Here is a 20370-nt window from a genome sequence, read left to right as displayed (position 1 = left end):
AAGTAAACCCATAAATGTTGATGTTTACTGCTTGTACACTTTAACTGGGATGACCTATTTTAATTGTTGACACTTTGAATTCTCTTGAGAAGTGGCACATGGTCTGAAACACAGTTTCTAAAGATGAAGACCAGTCAAGCATTTCATTCTGCCTTCTGACTTGCTGTTTGCTGTCAGTTCCCCCATTCTGTCCTCTCTCTGGCCTCCAGTAACACCACCGACAAGGCTGATGAGTCCAGCATAAGATTAAATAAAGGAAGGCATTCCAGTAACATGTTATAATGCTAAAATGTCATCTAAGACATTTCAAAGTGTTAGCAAATTGAGCTTTATAATACTAACTCTACAGTTTTAAGAGCCGTGCTCAGAGATGGATTCAAAATCTTCTTGTTTCTTGTCAATTTCAGTAAGCTGCTGACAGGGCCATTCCTACTCTTTGGATTAACATTTTCCAGGAAAAGAAACCCCATGGGTCTTAAACATGAAGAGGTGTCCATTCTTTAAAGAATATATGAAGTCTATATTTCAGACTAAGATGTTTGTGTTTAATTAATTTAGTTTGAAGATGACTATTGTTCTGTCTGAATCAATATTGCTCTCATTCCTAACTAGCTTGTACTTTCCTAAGTGTGTTTTCGCACTGGTAAAAGAGATCCTTGGATAAAAATAGGCTCTTCATATCAAAACACATTCATATAGAGAGTAGATCATCACAACGTGGGTAAGATATCTGGTTTTCTTCATAATGTAGGACTGTACATGGTGTTGAAATAATATTCTCATTAACAAACTGATACAAGCAAAATAAATAGAGAAAGAAAATGGGAAAATTGTGGAAAAACTAATTCAGAACTACAAAGTTTAGTTCTTGACAGGAAAAGAAGTGGACTAGAAGTAACATATTCATAGTAGGACAATTTTTTACCAGATCCATTAGACTGTGGGATAGCTAATTCATTCTTAATGCTAAAAAAAAATCCAGTGAATTAGCTTTTACTGTCCACTAGAATAACATATCTGTACTGCTGCAGTATAGTGAAGTTATTATATTTAAATACTGTTTTCTTCCTCTCCAGTAAACTTTGTCCTGGGAACATGAAAGTTCTCAATAAACAAATATGCCATTGCAGAAATTATTTCCCAGGATATGTAAGGGTCAGGAATACTGGACTGAACTTGTGCATCCACGACTTTGCTTATAAGACTAGAATTCTTTTCCTCTGGAAAGAAGGAAATAAGAACTACAGTCTGTACTCCTGCAGAAAGCAAATCCTAGCATGCACAACGATATCCAAAGACAGCTTGAATGCATAACTCAACTATCTTACTGTGATTAAAACCAATCAAACATGATGTATAGGTCACCAAGAGCAACTGAATTAGAATACTACCATTATAATCAATCTGACTAATAAATTCAAAAAAGCTTATAAAAGACAGGTATGATTTTACTTTATCATAAAGATCGTAGTACAAAATCTATTTTTTTCAAGGAAAACTTTTCAAAAATTCACAGACCATAGAAACATTAGATCATCATCGTGTCAGGTCTACTGACGGGCAAAGAAAAATGAAGACTGAAAACTTCTGATGTATAAAAACAAACATCAGTCTTTCACTGTCTAAGCCAGCTCCCTCTGTCTCTGTCTCTGTCTCTATTCCTGAACAACTCTCTGGGACAGGTTAATGCTCTGTAGTCAGAAAGATGGCTGTTTTAACCAAAACAATTAAACAATGCAGTTTCAACTAATATTTCTCAGAACTTCACAGTCTACTAGGCTTTATATGCAATATTTAAGCTCTATAAATAATTTCTGATGAAGCTGCTTCAGGGATAAACTAGATGGTTCTTCTCCATTATTTTGTGAATAGCACATTGGATTGTTTTTTTAACAAATAATACTTAGTTGTATTGTAGCACTACACTGTGCTATCTGGCACCAGATTTATTCTTAATAAGCCAAGCATTTTGCTTCTCTTAATTGTTCTTGTACAAATCAGAATACCAACTTGCACTTTCCACTAGAATAAGAGATGCAGTTGGAACCTTTATACCATACATGTAATACATGTAAACACCTACTAATCAAAATATTGTATAATCAGTTATATTTTGATCTTATATATGATCTTATAGGGTGAGCTGCACAACTAGTAATTTGCAGCACTTGTAATTCACAGTGACTGGCCTAAGAAAAGCACAAGGGGCAGATGGAGTGAGAAGGGAAAATGCCAAGGGTTAAAATTTTAGCAGGAAATTGCATTACTAATAACATAAAAGTTTACTCTATCTTCCACTGTTCCAGGGATGATGAGTTGATGAACAAAGCAATTCAAAAGAGTTATACCAACAATTTATCAAGGTAACTCTGGACTGAAGCTTGACCATTCATCATGTCAGTCCCTTACCCTAATTTACATTGCACCCTCTGTCATCATCCATGTCATTATTAAAGGTCTTGAATAATATGGGCCCCAGTGCTGACCCCTGGGGTACAACAATCGTTACCAGCCAGCAGCTGAATGTCAAGCTGTTGATCACTATCATTTTAGACCAATAGTTCAGCCAAGTTTTCAATCCACTCAGCAGTCTGTTCGTCAGGCCTAGACTTCCTCAGCTTCCAAACAAGAATGTTACAGGAAGCAGTGACAAAAGTCTTACTAAATCATAGCACATTACATTTACTGCTCCTCCCTTATTTGCATAATCACTCATTTCCATATAGAAGGTAATGACATTAATCAATCGCTTGCACTTAACAAACCCATTTGACTACTCTTGATTACCTTCTTGACCTTCCTGTGCTTGGAAATGGATTTCAAGGGAATGTGCAATTCATGGGACATAGAGATTGCAAAAGGACATGTCCAGTGATCCCACCAGGGGCTCAGGTGAGGCTGATCATCCTACTACTACTTCATTTTCCTTGTATCAGTTTTCAAAGAGAACTACACACCCTTTTCCCAGTCAGCAGAAACATCTCCTGATCAGCATCAATTTTTGTAGAAAACCACAGCCTCACAATCACGCTGGCCAACTGTTTTATCACTCTGTGAATTTCATCTGGATTTGTGGACCTGAATGCATATAGGTGCTTTAAGAAGTCCACAGCTTGTTGCTCTCCTATGAGCTGCCCATTTCCCTTTCAAACCAAGTCAATATATACTGCTTTGGGAGTAAGGTTTGATTGCAGAGAGGCAAAAAACCCTCCAAACTGCCTTTCCTGCATTATCTGTAACTAGTTGATTATCCACTATCCATCAATAGACCTATATGTATGTTCCCTAAGCTTTCCTATGCAATTAGCACAGCTTTAGAACATCTTGTAAGCCTACACTTGCCATGTTAGACTTCACACCTGATGGGCTTTGGCCTTCCTTTCACCTCATCCAGGTGTAGTGCAGGGAATACATTTCCATTGCTAGGAACAGACCACAGGGCTTTATATTAAGTCACAACAGTGCAAAGCATCAGGGACTTGTCACGTTGCTTGGTCGTGAGTTACTTCAGCTGTACCAGCACACAGCCAAAGTGCCAACTGTTACCTTACTTGTTTTTCAGCTTCAGTTTAGCAATTTATAATTTTGTGGTATTATCCTAAAGGTAGTAAGCTGTAGCTGCCTGTGTTCAAAAGTTACTCTGACACAGTGGAGATGTATAATCCGATACCAGATGTCTGTGAAAACAGCTCACTTGTGAGTGAGCAGCATCTGGAGCCTCCACCCTCTGGCTTGAGCTGCGTTTAAGCTCGGGGTCCTTCTGTTGGTCCGTGCCCAAGCTATGTCCCAGGTATGCTGTCTTTGGGCACACACCTTGCCAAGCCCAGCCTACTTGATTTCCTGGCCTGATCAGGGACCTGACCTCTCACTGTGGACTTGGCTGTCAGTCATCAGAGTATTGCCTGAAATTGGTTACTGCCACCAGAAACGTTACAGTCTTCTTGTTTGGATACTTTGGGGTTGCAATCCTTGCTCGAGTCTTGCTGTCACCCGTGGCTTCTGTCTCACATTGTTTTGTGGAGCAGCCTGTTCTTGCTGCTCCCTGACAGTATGATTATTGTTCTTTCTTTTTTTCCTGTTTGCTGCCCAAGCTCTGTGCAAATGTATGCACAAATATTTGAGGAAAGAATGCCCACAGAATCTTCTAGTCTCATTCAACCTACTCCAAGTTTCTTTGGCTGTACAGGGAGTATTGATTCATGTACTGCTCTATGAATGAAGAGCAAGGCATAATAACTGCAAGGTCAGATAAGCCTTGGCAATCTTTTCTGCAACATCTCAGATTTGAGCCCCAGGAATACAACAAACTTCCTGGAATGATAAGCTGTTAAGGAAATTGGCAGCCTTTGTCTTACAGAGGATGAAAATTTCTACCAGTAGCACTCACTGGTTCCTGTTTAATAATGTTGGTTCTAATCTGAAGACCTGAGATGCTCAGGCCAGACTCTCCCCTCTCAATAGAACATTTTGTTTCGTTTTGTTTTCCCTTCCTCTTTCAGAGCTCTTTAGAGGAACAGCTGCAGATGAAAACAGAAAATCCCTCACTGCTGTGACTCTGTGTTTTCTTGATGCTTCTGTCTTCTTTTGATCACATCAGACTTCTCAGCCTTGAAGAGTGTGTCTCTCATTTTGTAGTCTCTGCAAAGGTCCTGTCAATTCCTTGGTATTTAACCTTGGTGCAAGAAAGCTCCTGCATCTGGCACCGCAGGAATTCTACCACAGCACACATCTAACTGGTGAGGCCACTGCCATTCCCAGTTCAGGGCCAGGGAGAAGCCTCAAGAACTCCCGACTGCCTTAGAGCAGGTTCCAGCATCAACCCTTCAGACTTCTATTTGGGTTACAGAAGTAATGATTGCACCATGCCAGGCCTGAGAGCGGCTCCTATGGTGTGTGGTCAACATTTATGCTTCCTTTTCTACTACGAGGAGCACTTTTGAGCCTTTTCTATGTGCACTGAATGCCAACTGGTGCATCAACTGCCTTGTGTCTTCGTGCAGAGCCAGTCTGCAGTGCTCCTTGTCACTGAAGGATGCCTAGAGGCCAGATAAGTAGGCAGCTGGACAAGAGTCTATTCCTCTCTCTGCCAGCTTTCCCTCTCTGCCAGGTCTCAGGCTCAGCAGGTAAACTCTGGCACTGCCCCCAAGATCCTGGCCATGATTTTCTTGCATGCTGTTGCTTCCTTCAGTGCTGTCCAGCAGAAAACATCAACTGAAATTCAGAAGTGGCCTGATCATTTACGAATGGAACTCTGTTTTGTGACAGTTGGGACAGAAAACTTTTCAGCAGTTAAACCTGGGAAACTGAATTAAAGTCTGCCAAAAAAACCCCACATTTGATCAGCAGAAATATGGAGCATTCAGTCATGAGATCAAAATGCTCTTGACCAGATACCTTTTAGGTAAACGAATCTCCAAAATCTCCCATATGTCAACTGTATGTGAGCCCAAAGTTGTATTTCTTTATTTCTGCTTCATATTCAGAAGGTATGATTGAAAAGCATGAGTTTAATGCAATAAATATGAATCTACAATTTTTAAAATTCACATTTCCTTCATTTATTCTATGTGCAACAAACCCCAAATCCCAGCATGAGTATATAAACACGGCTTAAAGCATACCTTTGCACAGGTTTGAGTTTTTGAGGTCTTTTTTTTGCTATTTCTCTTATGTAAATTTGTGAAGATAAAACTGGAAGGTTTATCCTCATTTTTGTTTTAATGCAGATGCTAGAAAATGCTTTGGCACCTATTTTCTGATGCTAAAATTTATGTTGGACTAGGAGGAGTTTCAGAGAGCTTTCTAAAGCCCTCTCCTTCACTCAAAGAGAAATTTCCTCTTTCACTGAGTAAATTTCAGACATCAAGAAGAATTGGGGATTTAAAACTTGAGTTCTTAACAGCATTTGTGAAATCTGAATATGGACAGGGATTTGTTCAGTCTTTGATAATTGTGTAACTTATATTGAAGTACGTTGGAAAATATTGCTGAAACATACTTGCTTAGAAGGTCAGTCAGAAAAAGAAACAGACCTTAAGTGTTTTGTCCTTACTAACTCCATTAGTTATTTACAATCTGAGCATATAATGTAAAATATTTGAAGGTAACAAAGGAACAAAAGCAAAACAAAACATTAGCTTGTTGGCTTAGACATGCAGCTACCAAAACACATCCCAGGAGTCTCCTGTTGCCTAAATGTCACAATGCAGTGCACAGTCAACAACCAGGTGCAGGTACGCACGAGGCTGTATGACCTGAGGACTACAGTGAACCCTTGTTAAAGGTTTGTGTTCTTTCTTCACTCCCACACTCCACTCTACAGAGCTTTTCATGGTGGATGTGAATGATACGCAACGTCTCTATTTCCAGAAAACTGAATGAGGCAAATTTAATCCCATCCCTTATACACTTTAACACACAACCCAAGGAGCTTAAGTTCCTTCCTCCACCCCAAACAAAATTCCAAACCCCTGTACCTGTCAGCACGACATCTGCCACCACCTTTTCAGGAGTTGGGTTTTTGAAGGATACGATGGCAGAAGAACACTGGCCAACGCAGGCACTTATGGAAGTTGCTTCCATTAGCTGAGGAGGAAGACCAGTTCCCAAAAGTAAAAATATCCACTCTTGAAACTGTAAATGAAACATGTCACTGTTTTATATTTGATGAATCAGATCTGTACACTTTAAACCATTTTGCCTACTTCTTTCTTCAAGTGTTCTATGTCTCTGTTATAAGTCAACTGTTGTTTAACTCTTTCTTCCTTCTTCCTTAAAGCTGTTATGTTACTCTAAGTATTGCTTTCTGGAAATCAATAGCTCCATTTTGGGAGATGTTCACATCTCCTTTTTGCATTTAACTTCTGTCCTACTTAGAGCATGTACTATTTAACTTCCATCCAGCTACTAAAAGCCTCCAGTGTAGTGGATGGAAAGATGTGGGTGGTTGCAAAAGGGCAACACAAAGCAAATATCTTAGAACCTGAAAGTAGATTAAGTAAGAAGTTCTCTCCAGCAGACAAAGGAAGAAAGAAAATAATTCTTTGATGGGTAGAATCACACAAAAAGCTAAAAGTGCTACTCCAAAGATAATAAAGAACATACACAGAAAAATCAAGAATATTGAAAAGAATGAGTAGACATACAGTATCATCACAGAGCAAAAAAAAAACAATTAGCAAACCAAAATAGTTTGGGATTAATTTAGCAAGGACTGAGCAGTGAAAATTAATCAAAATTTACAAAATTCTAAAGTTCAGGTATAAAAAGAGCTATTGGTTATACCAATAGATTGAAACAGTTTTATTTCTTTTCTAATTGGCGAAGAATTTTTTTTTTTTTAATAGATAAGATTGCTGTGTATCACCCAGTTCCAGAGAAGTTAAGGACATTCTGTCCTCTTGAACTGACCTTGGATATATAATATTCATATGAAAATTGCTGTCTCCTTGTTTTTATCCTTAATAAATATTTAAGAGAGATTCTGAAAATAAATGCTGTGCTAACATCACCTGCAAATAACCTGTCTGTTCAACATACTTTATCAGGAAAAAAAAACTGCCATATCACTTCCTTCACTATTTGTTTTCTTCGTACAAAAGAATATTTGCTTTTGAAGTATTACTTAAACCACTACTGAAAACTCCTAGTAGCATTCAACTGGAATAATTCACAGGTCAGCAGTCTATTAGGATATCTGAAAGTCCAAAAACAATACAGACAGGAAATTGCACAGAAAGTAGATGCTTCATTTAACCACAGCCATATCAAATATTATCATTTACATCATATTATCAGTTTTTCTTTTAGATTCCAGATGTAATTTAAAATCAGATGGTAGGTCATGTTGATTACGTTTCTTTATTCACCTGTTTCTCATTTAAAATTAGGAAAATTCACAGAGGAAAAAAAAAAGTTAGGCAATTCTAACGTGTTCAAAGTAAAAACTATTTTCAAACAAAATGAAAGGAAGAATTCACTTTTTCTAGTGCGTGACCTTCCAAAAGTCAGATCATATTAAAAAATGTAAGAATTTAATTTTTTTTGCGGTTGGGAAAAACAGCAAGAAATTTAATTTCAGCAGTGCCAATGCTAAGAAATGCCAGTCTTCTAGTGTTAAAAACAGCAGAACTAATTACTGAGTAAGCTAAAATTATTCATTACCTATTATAGCTCCTAGGTCATTATGCCTCATTTTTAATACTGTTAACAGAATCATTTCTGTGTAAAACTAAAGTTAAAACAAATTATATTTTTTAACATCTTTGCATCCACCTCTTAAACTTCAACTTGATCTACAGCTGAAACCCTTACTTACTCGCCTATTAAAAATATCATCTAATTCGAATCCCAAGTGTTGTTCCCAGTAAACATATCATCATACCTGTGAGGACTTGAAGATTATTGTTGCCTTGTGATTGCGTTTTCCAATGGCAGATGGATAGAATTGCACGGGCAGTTGAATGATGGAATGAGGAGCAACAGTTAGCTGTACAAAGACAAGAAACAAAACAAAGGGTGGGGTAGGGAGTGGAAGGGAGCAGAAATAATTTTTTTTTTTTTTTGGCTCTTGTTTCTGTTTTGTGCTTTGTACCAACAGTGTTGATGTTTACGTGATTAATGTGTTCTACCTGACGCATTCTCCCCTCTCAGTCAGCACAGGCTCTGCAGGCAGCAAGGGCAGTAAACAACCCTCGTGGCAGTCACTGCACGTTCACTCCCCAGGAACTACAGAGCTGGTGTTATAGATTGCTCCAAGGACATGGACAGCAGCTCACAAATAGCCTTCAAACAGGACTTTGGTGTCTGATCATACTGATGACACTGAAAGGTTATCACACTGACCGCCACAGACACAAACTGGCTTTTCAGGGAAATGCAGGACGAGTTTTAATAAACTAGTGCTTTGTCTGTCTTCTACATATCTTTATCTAAACTAACACTGTAAATAATGTTGCTACTCTTCTCTTCACCTGAAGTATACTTGAGACACAATTGCATAGGGAGAAGCAAAGTAGTTGATTACAGTGGGGTCATAAATATTTTAGGAACCAGATAAGTAGCAAAAGAATAGAATTAGGAATAACAAAAATGCTAATACATTGAGAGTGTGATCAGCTAGAGTCATTGAATACACAATTACCTTATCTATTTCTTTAATTTAAAAAAAGTACTAGGCTTTCAGTATCACACATGTTTAAAAAATGTTTGCATGTAGGAGGAGATGAAAAGGTAATTTGCATTATGAACACTTAAGATGTATTTTATAAAATGAAAATAATTTACAACTAATAAAGGTCAAAACAACACTATACAAGAGCTGGCACTGACAAGCCCTTTGTTGTTGTTGTTGTTGTTGTTGTTTGTTTGTTTGTACTACATTTAATGGTTGAAAGATGCCTGACTGCAGCAACAAGCCCTGCAACCTCTTTCCACCTCAAAAGTTTGAGTGCTTGTGCCCTGATATGATGCCTGAGCTCATGGCACCACAAGTCTCAGAGACACAGGGATCCTGACAGGAACAGGGATGGGGACCCCTGCAGTGCTGAGGACAAACTGGAATCTCCAGAGGGTGAAGCATGGACAGAGATGTTCACTCCCAGGACAGACCCCTAATGAGGTTTTTGTTGCTTTCCCTGCCATCTCAGAGCTGGACCCCAGCAGGGTCTTGCCAGTCATCTTCTGGATGTGTCTGTAGCACAGTTAGGGATTGGGATGATGGTGTGCCTTGAGCAGATATTCCTACTGATGTCAATGGGAGATATATTGTGCAGAAGAGAAGACAGAGCTCCTATGTACTCAACTAACACAAAACGTGAAATGTTATCTTTCTCTTTTTGGGTGCAAGTTTTAAAGTAATACACCAGAATACTGCCATAACAAGCAACTGATTAACTGTCTTCTCTATTGATGAGGGCAGTTATTGTATTTTTTCAAACTTTCCAATTTAAATTTTACAACTCTTTTACAATTCCCACTTTGTAATAAAAGACACCTGTGAAAGGGTAAGCAGGTGGGTCTCATGCACTCTGGGTTCACTCCTGCACCCCCACACTCCACAATGCCATAATACCCTGTAGGTGACTGACAACTTGAAAGCGCATTTGCCACCGGCACTCAACTGCCACCATCCCACATATGTCACCTTTGCAAGGTTCTGTATTACCCGGACCAACAGACCTCAGGGAGAGTCACCTCCCACAAACCACCTCCATCCCCACCTGCCCCACTGCCCAGAGCTCATTTAGCTGTTCATCATCCAAAACGAGCCTGAATAGCTCATTTCTCAGTCACTTCCTGGGCATGCTCAGTATCCAGAGCCCTTTTTTGGGGATTTTTTAACTTTCATTTGTAGTCCAGTTCCTACTGCAGCCATGCCCATTTATCAAATGAAGACTTTAAAATGGAGAAGGAATCTTAGTAGAAAAAGAACTCCCAAATACTTCTGAAAAAAAATGAAAACGCAAGTAAAGACAGGTTGTCACAAAATAAGAAAACATAATTAAATTAAAGCTAAGATTTTTAAATTTTGATCAACTTCACTAAGAGATCTGCATTATTTGGAATAATAACTCTTCCATAAAGATGAAAACAGACAGGATTTCGATTTTCAATAAGCATTACTTGACATATTATCATTACACAGAAAATGCACTGCCACAATTAATCTAAATAATCAACATGGAGTGATGATAATCCAGAAGACCGTCTGCTCTGAAAGCAGAAAAGATTTTTATTTTTTACACTATAGATCTGGTTTTAATTTTCTTTTTCTTTTTTTTCGTATTATACAATTTGATGTTTTCTGAATTGAAAAAGTAATTTGTTTGAAATAAGCTGGGCAAAAAGATAATTTATTTTCTGCTGAAAACCAAAGAATAAATTGCATTCCAAACTAGAATTAAGAAATACTACTAAACAACACATTTTAAGGTCATACTTTTCATACTCATTGAATAAAATATGCTGAAGTTAACAAAACCCCTGACTTTTATTTTGTTTACATAAACAAGTGACTTCCAAGATACTCATGTGAAGAGAAACTGGCATCGTTGCTCTTCCTAAGATGTCAGATATAACTGCTCAAATACAGAAACCAAGTTTGAAGAAGACTAAGTACAAAAACATTATTCTTGTTATAAATTGATGAAAGAAGGAAAATTTTATGACTAAATCTAAACATTTGTTCTCTACTCTGTGCAAAACAATAGTCATGAACATTAAGAAAATACTAAAGCTTGCACACAGAGATTGCACCCCTCTCTGCCAGCCCTTCTTTGTTAAGTTGCTTTTCCTCAATAAAAATTGTGCTTCAAAGCCAATCAGGATGGAACAAATCTTCATGGAAAAGGTTTAGGACGGTTATAAGCCAGGAGAATAGCAAACTGAAGACCTACAGTGAAAGTTTGCTTCTTTTTGGCAATAAAGATGATCCCATTTGTATGAATTTTAGGTACGTCATAAATATATGTAGGTATCAATATAATACACAGACATTTGAAATATGTCCATGTATTTATATAAAGGAAATGTATTAAATTGGGGAACATAGCGGGATTGATGACTGAGAATTTTCAGCTGTTAAATGCTGAACATGAGTCCTTCTTAATTAAAAACAAAGAAAGCTGCTCTCAGGACAGAAACACAAAACTCAACATTCCAGGGACTGTTCCCCCAGAAACTCATAATGCCCAATATGCTAATGAAAAATAAGTTAGAAGTTCTACAGTGAACTCATGTGAGTTCATTTTAATTCCAACTTTAGATAATTTGGCAGCATTTATAAAGTTATAAAGTTAGTTTAAGATTGACAAGAAGTGAAACAAAAATTAGGTGTAGTTTGTTAAAAAAAACAAAACAACACAAACACACACATAAAAAGAAAAAACATTATGAAAACCCAAATTACATTAAAAGAGAATCCTTGAAAGTTTTTATCAAATTCTTGAAAGAAAACCAAGATGGTCTATACCATTTAAAGCTGTTTTAGGATACAATTGCAAAGCCAATAACAAGAAAAGCACATTGTTCTCATTATTAGCAGTTTACAAAGAGGTTAATGGAGCTGCTTCTAATTTACATGAAGCTGGCAAGAGATTTAAAGCCTTTGAATTTCACTGAGACTTCCTTATGCACCTTGAAGTTCAGGTATACTTGAGCCTAATCCAATTGGACCTCAGGAAAGCTCTTTATTAATGATGTCAGTACTTGAAGTTGAATCAGACCTATGGAAAATAATCCCCTGTGGTATTACAGACATAATGCATTCTATTCCAAACTGAAACTGGAACAAAATCCCCCACACATGGAAGTATATATATATTTGAATATGTTTAAATTCTGAAATATTCTTTAAAAATTTGGTTATTAATTTTAGGTAAATATCTCTAGAGAGGAAAAAAATTTTCTTTGATAGCACTGTTGAATCTGACATGTAACATAATTTAGTGACTGACAAAATTCATTTGAGACATTTTCTGACTGACGGCCCAGTATATTCAAGACATCTTAGATGACATAAAAAAACAAATATTGAAAGTTATATGAAGTATTAAAATTACTCACCTGACTCTACTCTCTTCAAATATTTTCTATCTTAATTGGACAACTCGATCTTCAATCTATTGTTCTAAAAATTTGTTTTTTATTGTTGCATTTAACCTAAGGATTGCTCAAATCGGAATCTTTCTGCTGACAAGAAAGCATTATTTGCTGTTAAGCAAATAATTATTCAAGCAGAAACTTGAATAGTTAAGATAGGAAACATGTCCTGCACACAAAAAAGGCTTTGAAACAGACATTAATGTAAACTAATACCGGAAACACGTGTTATGGTTTATAAGAACAAGGAGCAATCTTCTGGAAGTTGAATGCAGTGTTGTGTGGATGGACTAAATCTAGGATGCAACATATTCAGGAGAATCAATTCACATCTGGAGTGCCATGTCCATTCTGGGCTCCCCAGCTCAAGAAAGACAAGGAACTACCAGAGAGAGTTCAGAGGAGGCTACAAAAATGATAAGGGGTCTGGAGCATCTGTCTCATGAGGAGAGACTGAGCTGGCCCTGTTCAGTCTGGAGAAGAGATAACTGAGAGAGACAACTGTTGATGATAACAGTCATCAACGTATATAAGTATCTTAAGGGGGAATGTCAAGAGGATGGGGCCAAACTCCAATGCTGTCCAGTGACAGGACAAGGGACAATGGGCACAGGGAGTTCCATCTGAATATGAGGAAAAGCTTCTTTACTGTGAGGGTAAACTAACTCTGTGACAGGTTGCCAAGAGAAACTGTGGAGTCTCCACCTCTGGAAATATTCAAAAACTGCCTGGACATGATCCTGTGTCTCCTGCTCTAGATAAACCTGCTTTAGCAGGGGTAGGTGGATTAGATGATCTCCAGATCATGATACATGAAATAAATATGAGGTATTTGCACATAGCCAATTCACTAAAGCTACCCTTTAACTGGAAGAACCATCATTAACAAGGAAAATTTCAGAATTCAATCCATAAATGATATACAGGACTGAGGATTATATTTAAAAGAAAGAAAACTACTGCAGTTAGTGCTGAATGTGTCTTTTCTTGAACAATGCAGTACAATTTTTGGTGGTCTGTGAATCTCTGGTGATAAATTAGGAAAGATAAAAGGAGAAGATTTTTTTGTTGCTTTTAACTTCCCGCACAAGGTAATACACAATCTGCAGCAGGCAAAAGTCACTATAATTAAATCTAATTCAATTCTGTGCCTATATAATACTCCCAGACAATTAATATAATTTGCATCCATTATGTTTCTTAGCTCCTATTCAAATACCAGTTGATGAAATTATTAGTAATAGCACTTGTCGAGATTTAACACAGTGTATGAAGATGTGATAATATGCGTGACATAACAGACTAAAATGAACACTTCACGTTTTTTACTTTTAATTTAATGGAATCTTACGTAGCAATATATTTAGCAGTTCAGTAAACATGATTTGCTTTAGCTGTTATCTTCACCATCCCTTTTAAGTACATTTAGTCTGGTTGTACTGATATATTTAAGGGTGAAAGCTGTTTAGTTTCTGAAAGCCAAAACTGCACATTATCACTTTACGGAATTCCTCTTTTTTCTCCATACAATCCATTTTGTAACTTCTCAGATTCATTTTAAGATCTTACTACAATATTTCTCCCCTCTTTCTCTGACCCCTATATCAGTTTGCAGAAACTGAATCGTTAAATCTTAGAACAGTTTGGGTTGGAAGGGACCAACCAGCTCTGGTGCATGTCTTCCCTGTACTACCTTCTTCATGTCTAGAAAAGGTGCAACTGCCATTTCTCTCCTGTCCATAAAAGGTTAATTCCTTCACTTTTTTCATGTTAAAGGTTCTGAATTCACATCTAATCTGAGGTTGTGACAGATGCACTTGACACCACTCGTTCATGACAGAGGTCCCCCCAAATCCTTGCCCCAGAGTTGCCTTCCATCTGTCCTCCCTATTCTCATCTTCCCATCAGTAAAAGGAGACATATTTCAGAGAATTAATTGTTAATAATACCCAAAGAGTTCTTCATAGTTCCAGCAATATTAACTAGCAACCAATAGTCCAAAATAAATATTTTTCTGAACCCTAACCACCTAGAACTCTAACCAATCTCAATTAAAATATGAAATCTGAGCCAATATATACAACTCCTAGCCCTGGAAAGGACATAAATGTTAGGCAGCAAGATGGAGGAATTTCTGTGATGGAGAATGAAAAAGTAATGTACATAACAGTAAGAGGGTGAAGATTTCCTCAGTAGAAATCAGTCTCAGAGTAACTGTGAGTTCAGAGACTGAAATTATTCTAGGTATTTGCTTGAAGCTTATTTGTGGCTACATCGATCAAATTATTATTCATAGGCCCTGCAAGTCACTTATAACTGGCATGACTATGAGACATTCTTATATTCTTCCATTAACATTTCATCTGCTAACCTAAATATTTACCTAGTTATCCTGTTGATTCTTAGATACTTGAGAAGCTTCTAATCAGCTGTTTTGTTTACAACTTCTTCTATCTCCTGAATTATTTGCAACCTACACATCAGTCCTGCTTGAAATCATTTTACAAAGCATTCCAGGGAAAAAACATCTGTACTTCACCTAGAGTTGCCTTTAAAGTTCAATTAGTTTTATCCTTAAGCTATAAAACCTCTAGAATAAGTACCTTTAATGTCTAAAAGATTGTATATTCTGAACCCAAAGTACAATACAAAATTCAACTTCTTTTGAAAAGAAGGCTCCCTTCTATAACTTCTGTGAAAGCACAGAAATCTTACTTACAGGGTGTTCTGTGTTAGCCTCAATTGCAAAATTGCCAGGGTTGCTGTTTTCAACTTCTAGCTCTAGATTTTGACGAGTGGAATTAAAAAGAGGTATATATAGACGAGCCCATCTGAAAAAAAATTCCATATACACAATGACAATTAATTACAAAGCTTCTTCCATTGCATGTCATTATTCATAGCTCTTTTTATTTCTTGAAAAATTAGTAATTATAAGAATAAGACTTATCTTTTTTGCATTACCATTTTCCCACTAGTGTGGACACATTTAATAACATTAATTAATATTATAATTATTATTACTAACAATAAATTCTAAATTCATTTAACATTTCACTTTGTCCCATTTTTGTGTTGTTCTTTACAGCATAATCATAGAATCATTATGTTACACATGTAGATTATGTATTTTAATGAGTATTGTGACTCTCCCAGAACAAAGATGGGAGTATGCTTACTGCATAAGATTCCTATTTAAATCAGCTGGCCCTCTATTTATTTTACTTTCTAATTAAAGAATAAGCATGAGATACTTTCAGTAGGGTAAGGACCACAATTTTAAAAATAATTCATAAGACTCTCAATAGTTTTTTGCCTTTAACAAAGTTATATGACCATAAATCACATCCTTGTTATAACACCAAGGGACACAGAAAAGAGATTCAAGGTGAAACAGTGAAAACAGTAAATAAGAAAAGTTTGAAAAATTATATACATATATTGGTTTTGCTGTAATTTATCTACCTAATGGATATTCACTCTAGTCAAAGCTGTGGTAGGTCAACTGCCAGACTACTCCACGTATTTATTCTCTGGAAAAAATTAGTTGATTAATCATAGATGAATCAGTAAGGAAAAAGAAAATACAAAAAGCAACATTCAGAAGATATTTCAGTCAAGGTTTATGACTGTAACTTCAAACCCTAAAACCTGTGCACAGGTGGGCTCCTTCCAACATATGCAGTCAAACTAGGTTGGAATAGCTCAAATTTCAGTAAGCAACTACTTGACTGTTAGAGGTTCTTCAAGCAGATAGATTGACTATCGTGGTTATGCTGTAAAAAGTTGTTTCCTGTGGCGGTAAATTCAAAACTACTATGAACATCATTTGACTCATTCATCTTCAATGACCCCAATGTGGAGCCCATAAAAGGCTGGATAAATGAAGACAAAGAACATCAGGGAGAAGACTTCCTTGCTTAGAAACATATGCTAAAGGATGTGTTAAATCTGTCTTGGTAGAAACAAAAAGCAGATCTGACTGTGATAACTCCAGAATGTTTAGGAATCTGAAGAAGGATTAAAAGAAACTGTTAGAATCAATTTCTAACCAATTCTTGAAAGAGAAATGAAAAAAATTCTAAGTGTATCCATGGGTTCTTGGCTTCTAATCCAACTCCAGGTGATGTTCAAGGTATCCTTGAAAAGACACAAATTCTTTGCATTTTCAGACCAATTGAAAAAAGAATTCAGCCAGCACATGATGAAAAACCTTATTCTTAGAAAGATATGACATATGCTTCTTCTGCATTCAAGGAAAAAGTGGTAGAATGGAAGTTAGTCTCCTAAAGAAGTACAAATCTTCACCAACCAGAAATGCTTCAGACATTTGATGACATTTACAGTTCACATCTCTGGGTACATAGTGAGGAAGTACACCATTCAAAACAAAACAAATTGATACCTTTCTTAAACAGACAAAACATAGACGTCTACCTGCATTGCCTTTACATATTCACCATACATTAATGCAGCCAATTTACTTGACTGTCTCATCTTTTCTGCAGGCAGAGCAATTCTCAGTAATTTAACCTCAACGCCATCACCAATTGCCATTCCACAACACTTTGCACTTCAAGAAAAGTGCTGATGACATTATGTTGATGACAGAATAGAAACAGATTTCTGGAAAAAGGAGAGTGTTGAAGGAAATAGCTGATCAGAAAGCAGGATACTTTAGGAAACTAAGAATAAGGCAGACAATGAAAACAAAGAAGGAAGAAGTTTGTCAGTTTTCTTATAGTGGTTTATAATATTTATATAAATAGAGATATGAAAAAGACTACTACTAATTTCCTGTTATACTTTACTGTTGTTGCTGCTGTTGCTAATAATTAAACTAAATAGTACTGCTTTGTTCTTCCATCACTACCTGCCCACAGTAAACATGGATAAGTTCATTCCAGTCCAACCCCCCTGCCAAGGCAGGGTCACCCACAGCCGGTGACACAGGAACATGTTCAGGTAGGTTTGGAATGTTTCCAGAGAGGGAAACCCCATGACCTCTCTGGGCAGCCTTTTCCAGTGCTCTGCACACCCTCAATGTAAGTTCTTCTCCATGTTGAGTAGAAACTTCTTGAGTTTTATTTATGGGTAGTACTCCTTGTCCTGTCACTGGGCACTACCGAAAACAGTGTGGTATCATCTTCTTGGCACCTGCCTTTGACATACTTAAGTGTGTTGATGAGATCCCCTCTCAGTCTTCTCTTCCATAGTCTCTCCTCATAAGAGAGATGCTCCAGATGCCTCATATCTTTTTGGCCCCTTCTGGATCCTCTCCAGTAAGTAGCTCCTTGTCCTTCTTGTACTGAGGAGCCCAGAAGTGGACAAAGTATTCCTATGCATACTTACACATAGGAATTTCAACATGCATGTATTTGTAAGGTGAAAAGAAATCTCGTTTGAAAAAATGGGATTTACAGAGTTTGAGATTGGAGTTTTGACAGTCCGGAGTTGTAGTTAATGGAGCTTATCTTTTCCATCATGCAATTTACTTGCAGTAGGAAGGGATGACTTTCTATTTTCAGCCAGACCATTTGTGCATGTGGTTAACAGGTAGTGTATGCCAGAGAAAATTATGAATGCCAGGTTGTCTGAATAAAAAGGTTTAAAGTAATTTCTAACTCCTAATAGCATCAGCCTACATAGTAGAGAAAAACTGTGGCTTTTATTCCAGTCAGCCCAAAATTTAAAGTAAAAACCAGGAAATAGCACAACCTATTTTCTTTAGAACGTAGTAACAAAGACATTTTCAGTTATCTCCAGTCTGTGCATCATATTTGAACAACTGAATATAGTCCCTCACAAAAATTTCATCAGGTAAAATTTCATGCTATGCTCTCTTAAGAGAATTTTTGCTCAGTCTGTAATGTATTTTAACTACAGATTTAATCAAAGATAAGACATACAGAAGTGGAATTTAGGATTCAGAAGAGCAGTGTGCCCACAGAACCAACTAGTAACTGGAGGTAATAGGAGAAAGAGCACTACTGAAATTCTGACATTCCCTAAAGTTTTGGGTTCTGTCTTTAAAGTCAAACTGAACGTTATGCTGTCAAAATGAAAATTGAAACTTTGGTGAAGGATTGTAATAATTGGGTTCATTTTTCTAAGTATCTCATTTTCTTAACTCTTTCAGTGTTCTAACCATGCCTACTCCCAGGACCTGCAGGTCAGAGTTGTATTATTAAAAGAAATTGCTAACTTCCATAAAAGCATTTGTAAAGCAAGATTGTCAGTATACTCCTAGTTCAGAAAGATGAAAAGAAACAGAAAATAAAGCAAACCTACAGAACTCTGTATTATGGATCTTGATGATTACATTCTGCAGTATTTTCAGAGTGATGTCTATATAAAGACTTTAGAGGAAGTTTACATATAGGCCACAATTTCATTTCAATTGTTTTTCTGCAAGGAAAATTTTACCTACCTACACATATATCTAGGAAAATCACCTGCAAACCACTACAGTACATTTAGAGCACTATTCTGACTTTCTGATGTAAACTTTTCATATGTTTTCTATGCTACTTAAAAACAGTGACCCAGCCCAGCATTATGAAGTACATACTTACTTTCCAAGCTCACATTTTATTTCAGGTAGACTGGTTGGGCATGCCCTCTCCACAAGCAACCTCAGCGCGTACCAAAACTCTCCAACCACATCCGACTGGAATATGACACTAAAAACAGATATATAAGCTTAATAAGATACAGCTTTTGTTCAGACAATTAAAAAACATGTAGACTAAAATTTAGGAAAAACATAATGAGTTCAACACAGTGAATTCTCTAATTTGCTCCCAGTTTTCCCCTAACAATTCTTGCTGGTATCTGAATTTAGTTGCCAAAACTAATATTTAGAACTACTGATACAACAAAATCTCTTCTTAATCTTTCCTAAATTCTAGTATTAAGAGTTGTTTGTTGCTTAGGGTTTTTTGTTTTCTTGCTTGCTTTTATCAAAGTTACAACAAATTTCAACTTAAAGGACTAAGCTTTAATTTCATTTCAATGTCACGGTATTTTCTTCTTAGTCATTTTGAACTCAAAGGGCACAGAAATAGAAATACTATACACTAATTTTAAAAAGGAAAATCTTTTCAAATCTAGTGATGAAAACTGAGCAATGGATATAGATACATTTCTATCAGCATAACAAAGGGATACGTTTCAAGGGAATATTCAATATATGGTTTTGATATACAATCAAAAGTTGTCATGACTGAAAATTGCTTGCTGCTCGGTCAGATATGTACAGCAATATATTTTTGTGACAGACATTCTAAAACAGTTCTTTCCTACTGCAGAATTATTTTTCGATTTCTTGTTTGGTTTTTTTTTTTTTGAGTAGCAGAGTTATAATAATATTAAAACAAAGCACTGGAAGCATATAAGAACTTACAAGAAATGCACTGTGCAAAACCATGACCCATTAAGGATTTCTTTTTCTAAATGATAGATAACTATGTATATTCCAGGACTTTATGGTTCCAGACAATCCTCTGTGCTAACAGAGCTTTTAAAGTAAGCATAAAACAGCTTAGGAAAGAATCAACCATTTGAAAAGGTGCACCTGCCACAATCACTTTTCCAACAGTTCTTCCCAGCTGCTAACATAGCAAAGGAAACAGAGCATGGCTTCAGAAAAATCAGGTAATAGTGTCGATGTAATGTGGAAATGCCTCTGTCCAGCTGTAACTGCAGAACGTGGGAGCTACTGCAATTTAAAGGAGCTATTAGACACTTTTCTAGAGCAATACTGCATAA

The 20370-nt window shown here is 36.7% G+C and overlaps 1 protein-coding gene across 1 annotated transcript in view; it reads right to left on the bottom strand.

The window, feature by feature from the left end:
- The window catches only part of CFAP47 (cilia and flagella associated protein 47), a 281400-nt gene that overhangs the window by 73988 nt on the left and 187042 nt on the right, over nucleotides 1–20370 (bottom strand). The window contains exons 54-57 of the mRNA XM_027894062.1: nucleotides 19176–19283; nucleotides 15320–15431; nucleotides 8384–8488; nucleotides 6477–6633 (exon numbers count right to left, since the gene is read on the bottom strand). Coding sequence (XP_027749863.1) covers nucleotides 6477–6633; nucleotides 8384–8488; nucleotides 15320–15431; nucleotides 19176–19283 — 482 coding nt within the window. The remainder of the gene's footprint in view (nucleotides 1–6476; nucleotides 6634–8383; nucleotides 8489–15319; nucleotides 15432–19175; nucleotides 19284–20370) is intronic.

The sequence above is a fragment of the Empidonax traillii genome, unplaced genomic scaffold (genome assembly GCF_003031625.1).
Source record: "Empidonax traillii isolate 1590-97213 ecotype Southwest subspecies unplaced genomic scaffold, ASM303162v1 scaffold1:size7828297, whole genome shotgun sequence".
Classification (NCBI taxonomy): Eukaryota; Metazoa; Chordata; class Aves; order Passeriformes; family Tyrannidae; genus Empidonax; species Empidonax traillii.
Note: the sequence above shows the minus strand (reverse complement) of the source record. Positions and strands in the feature narration are given on the sequence as shown.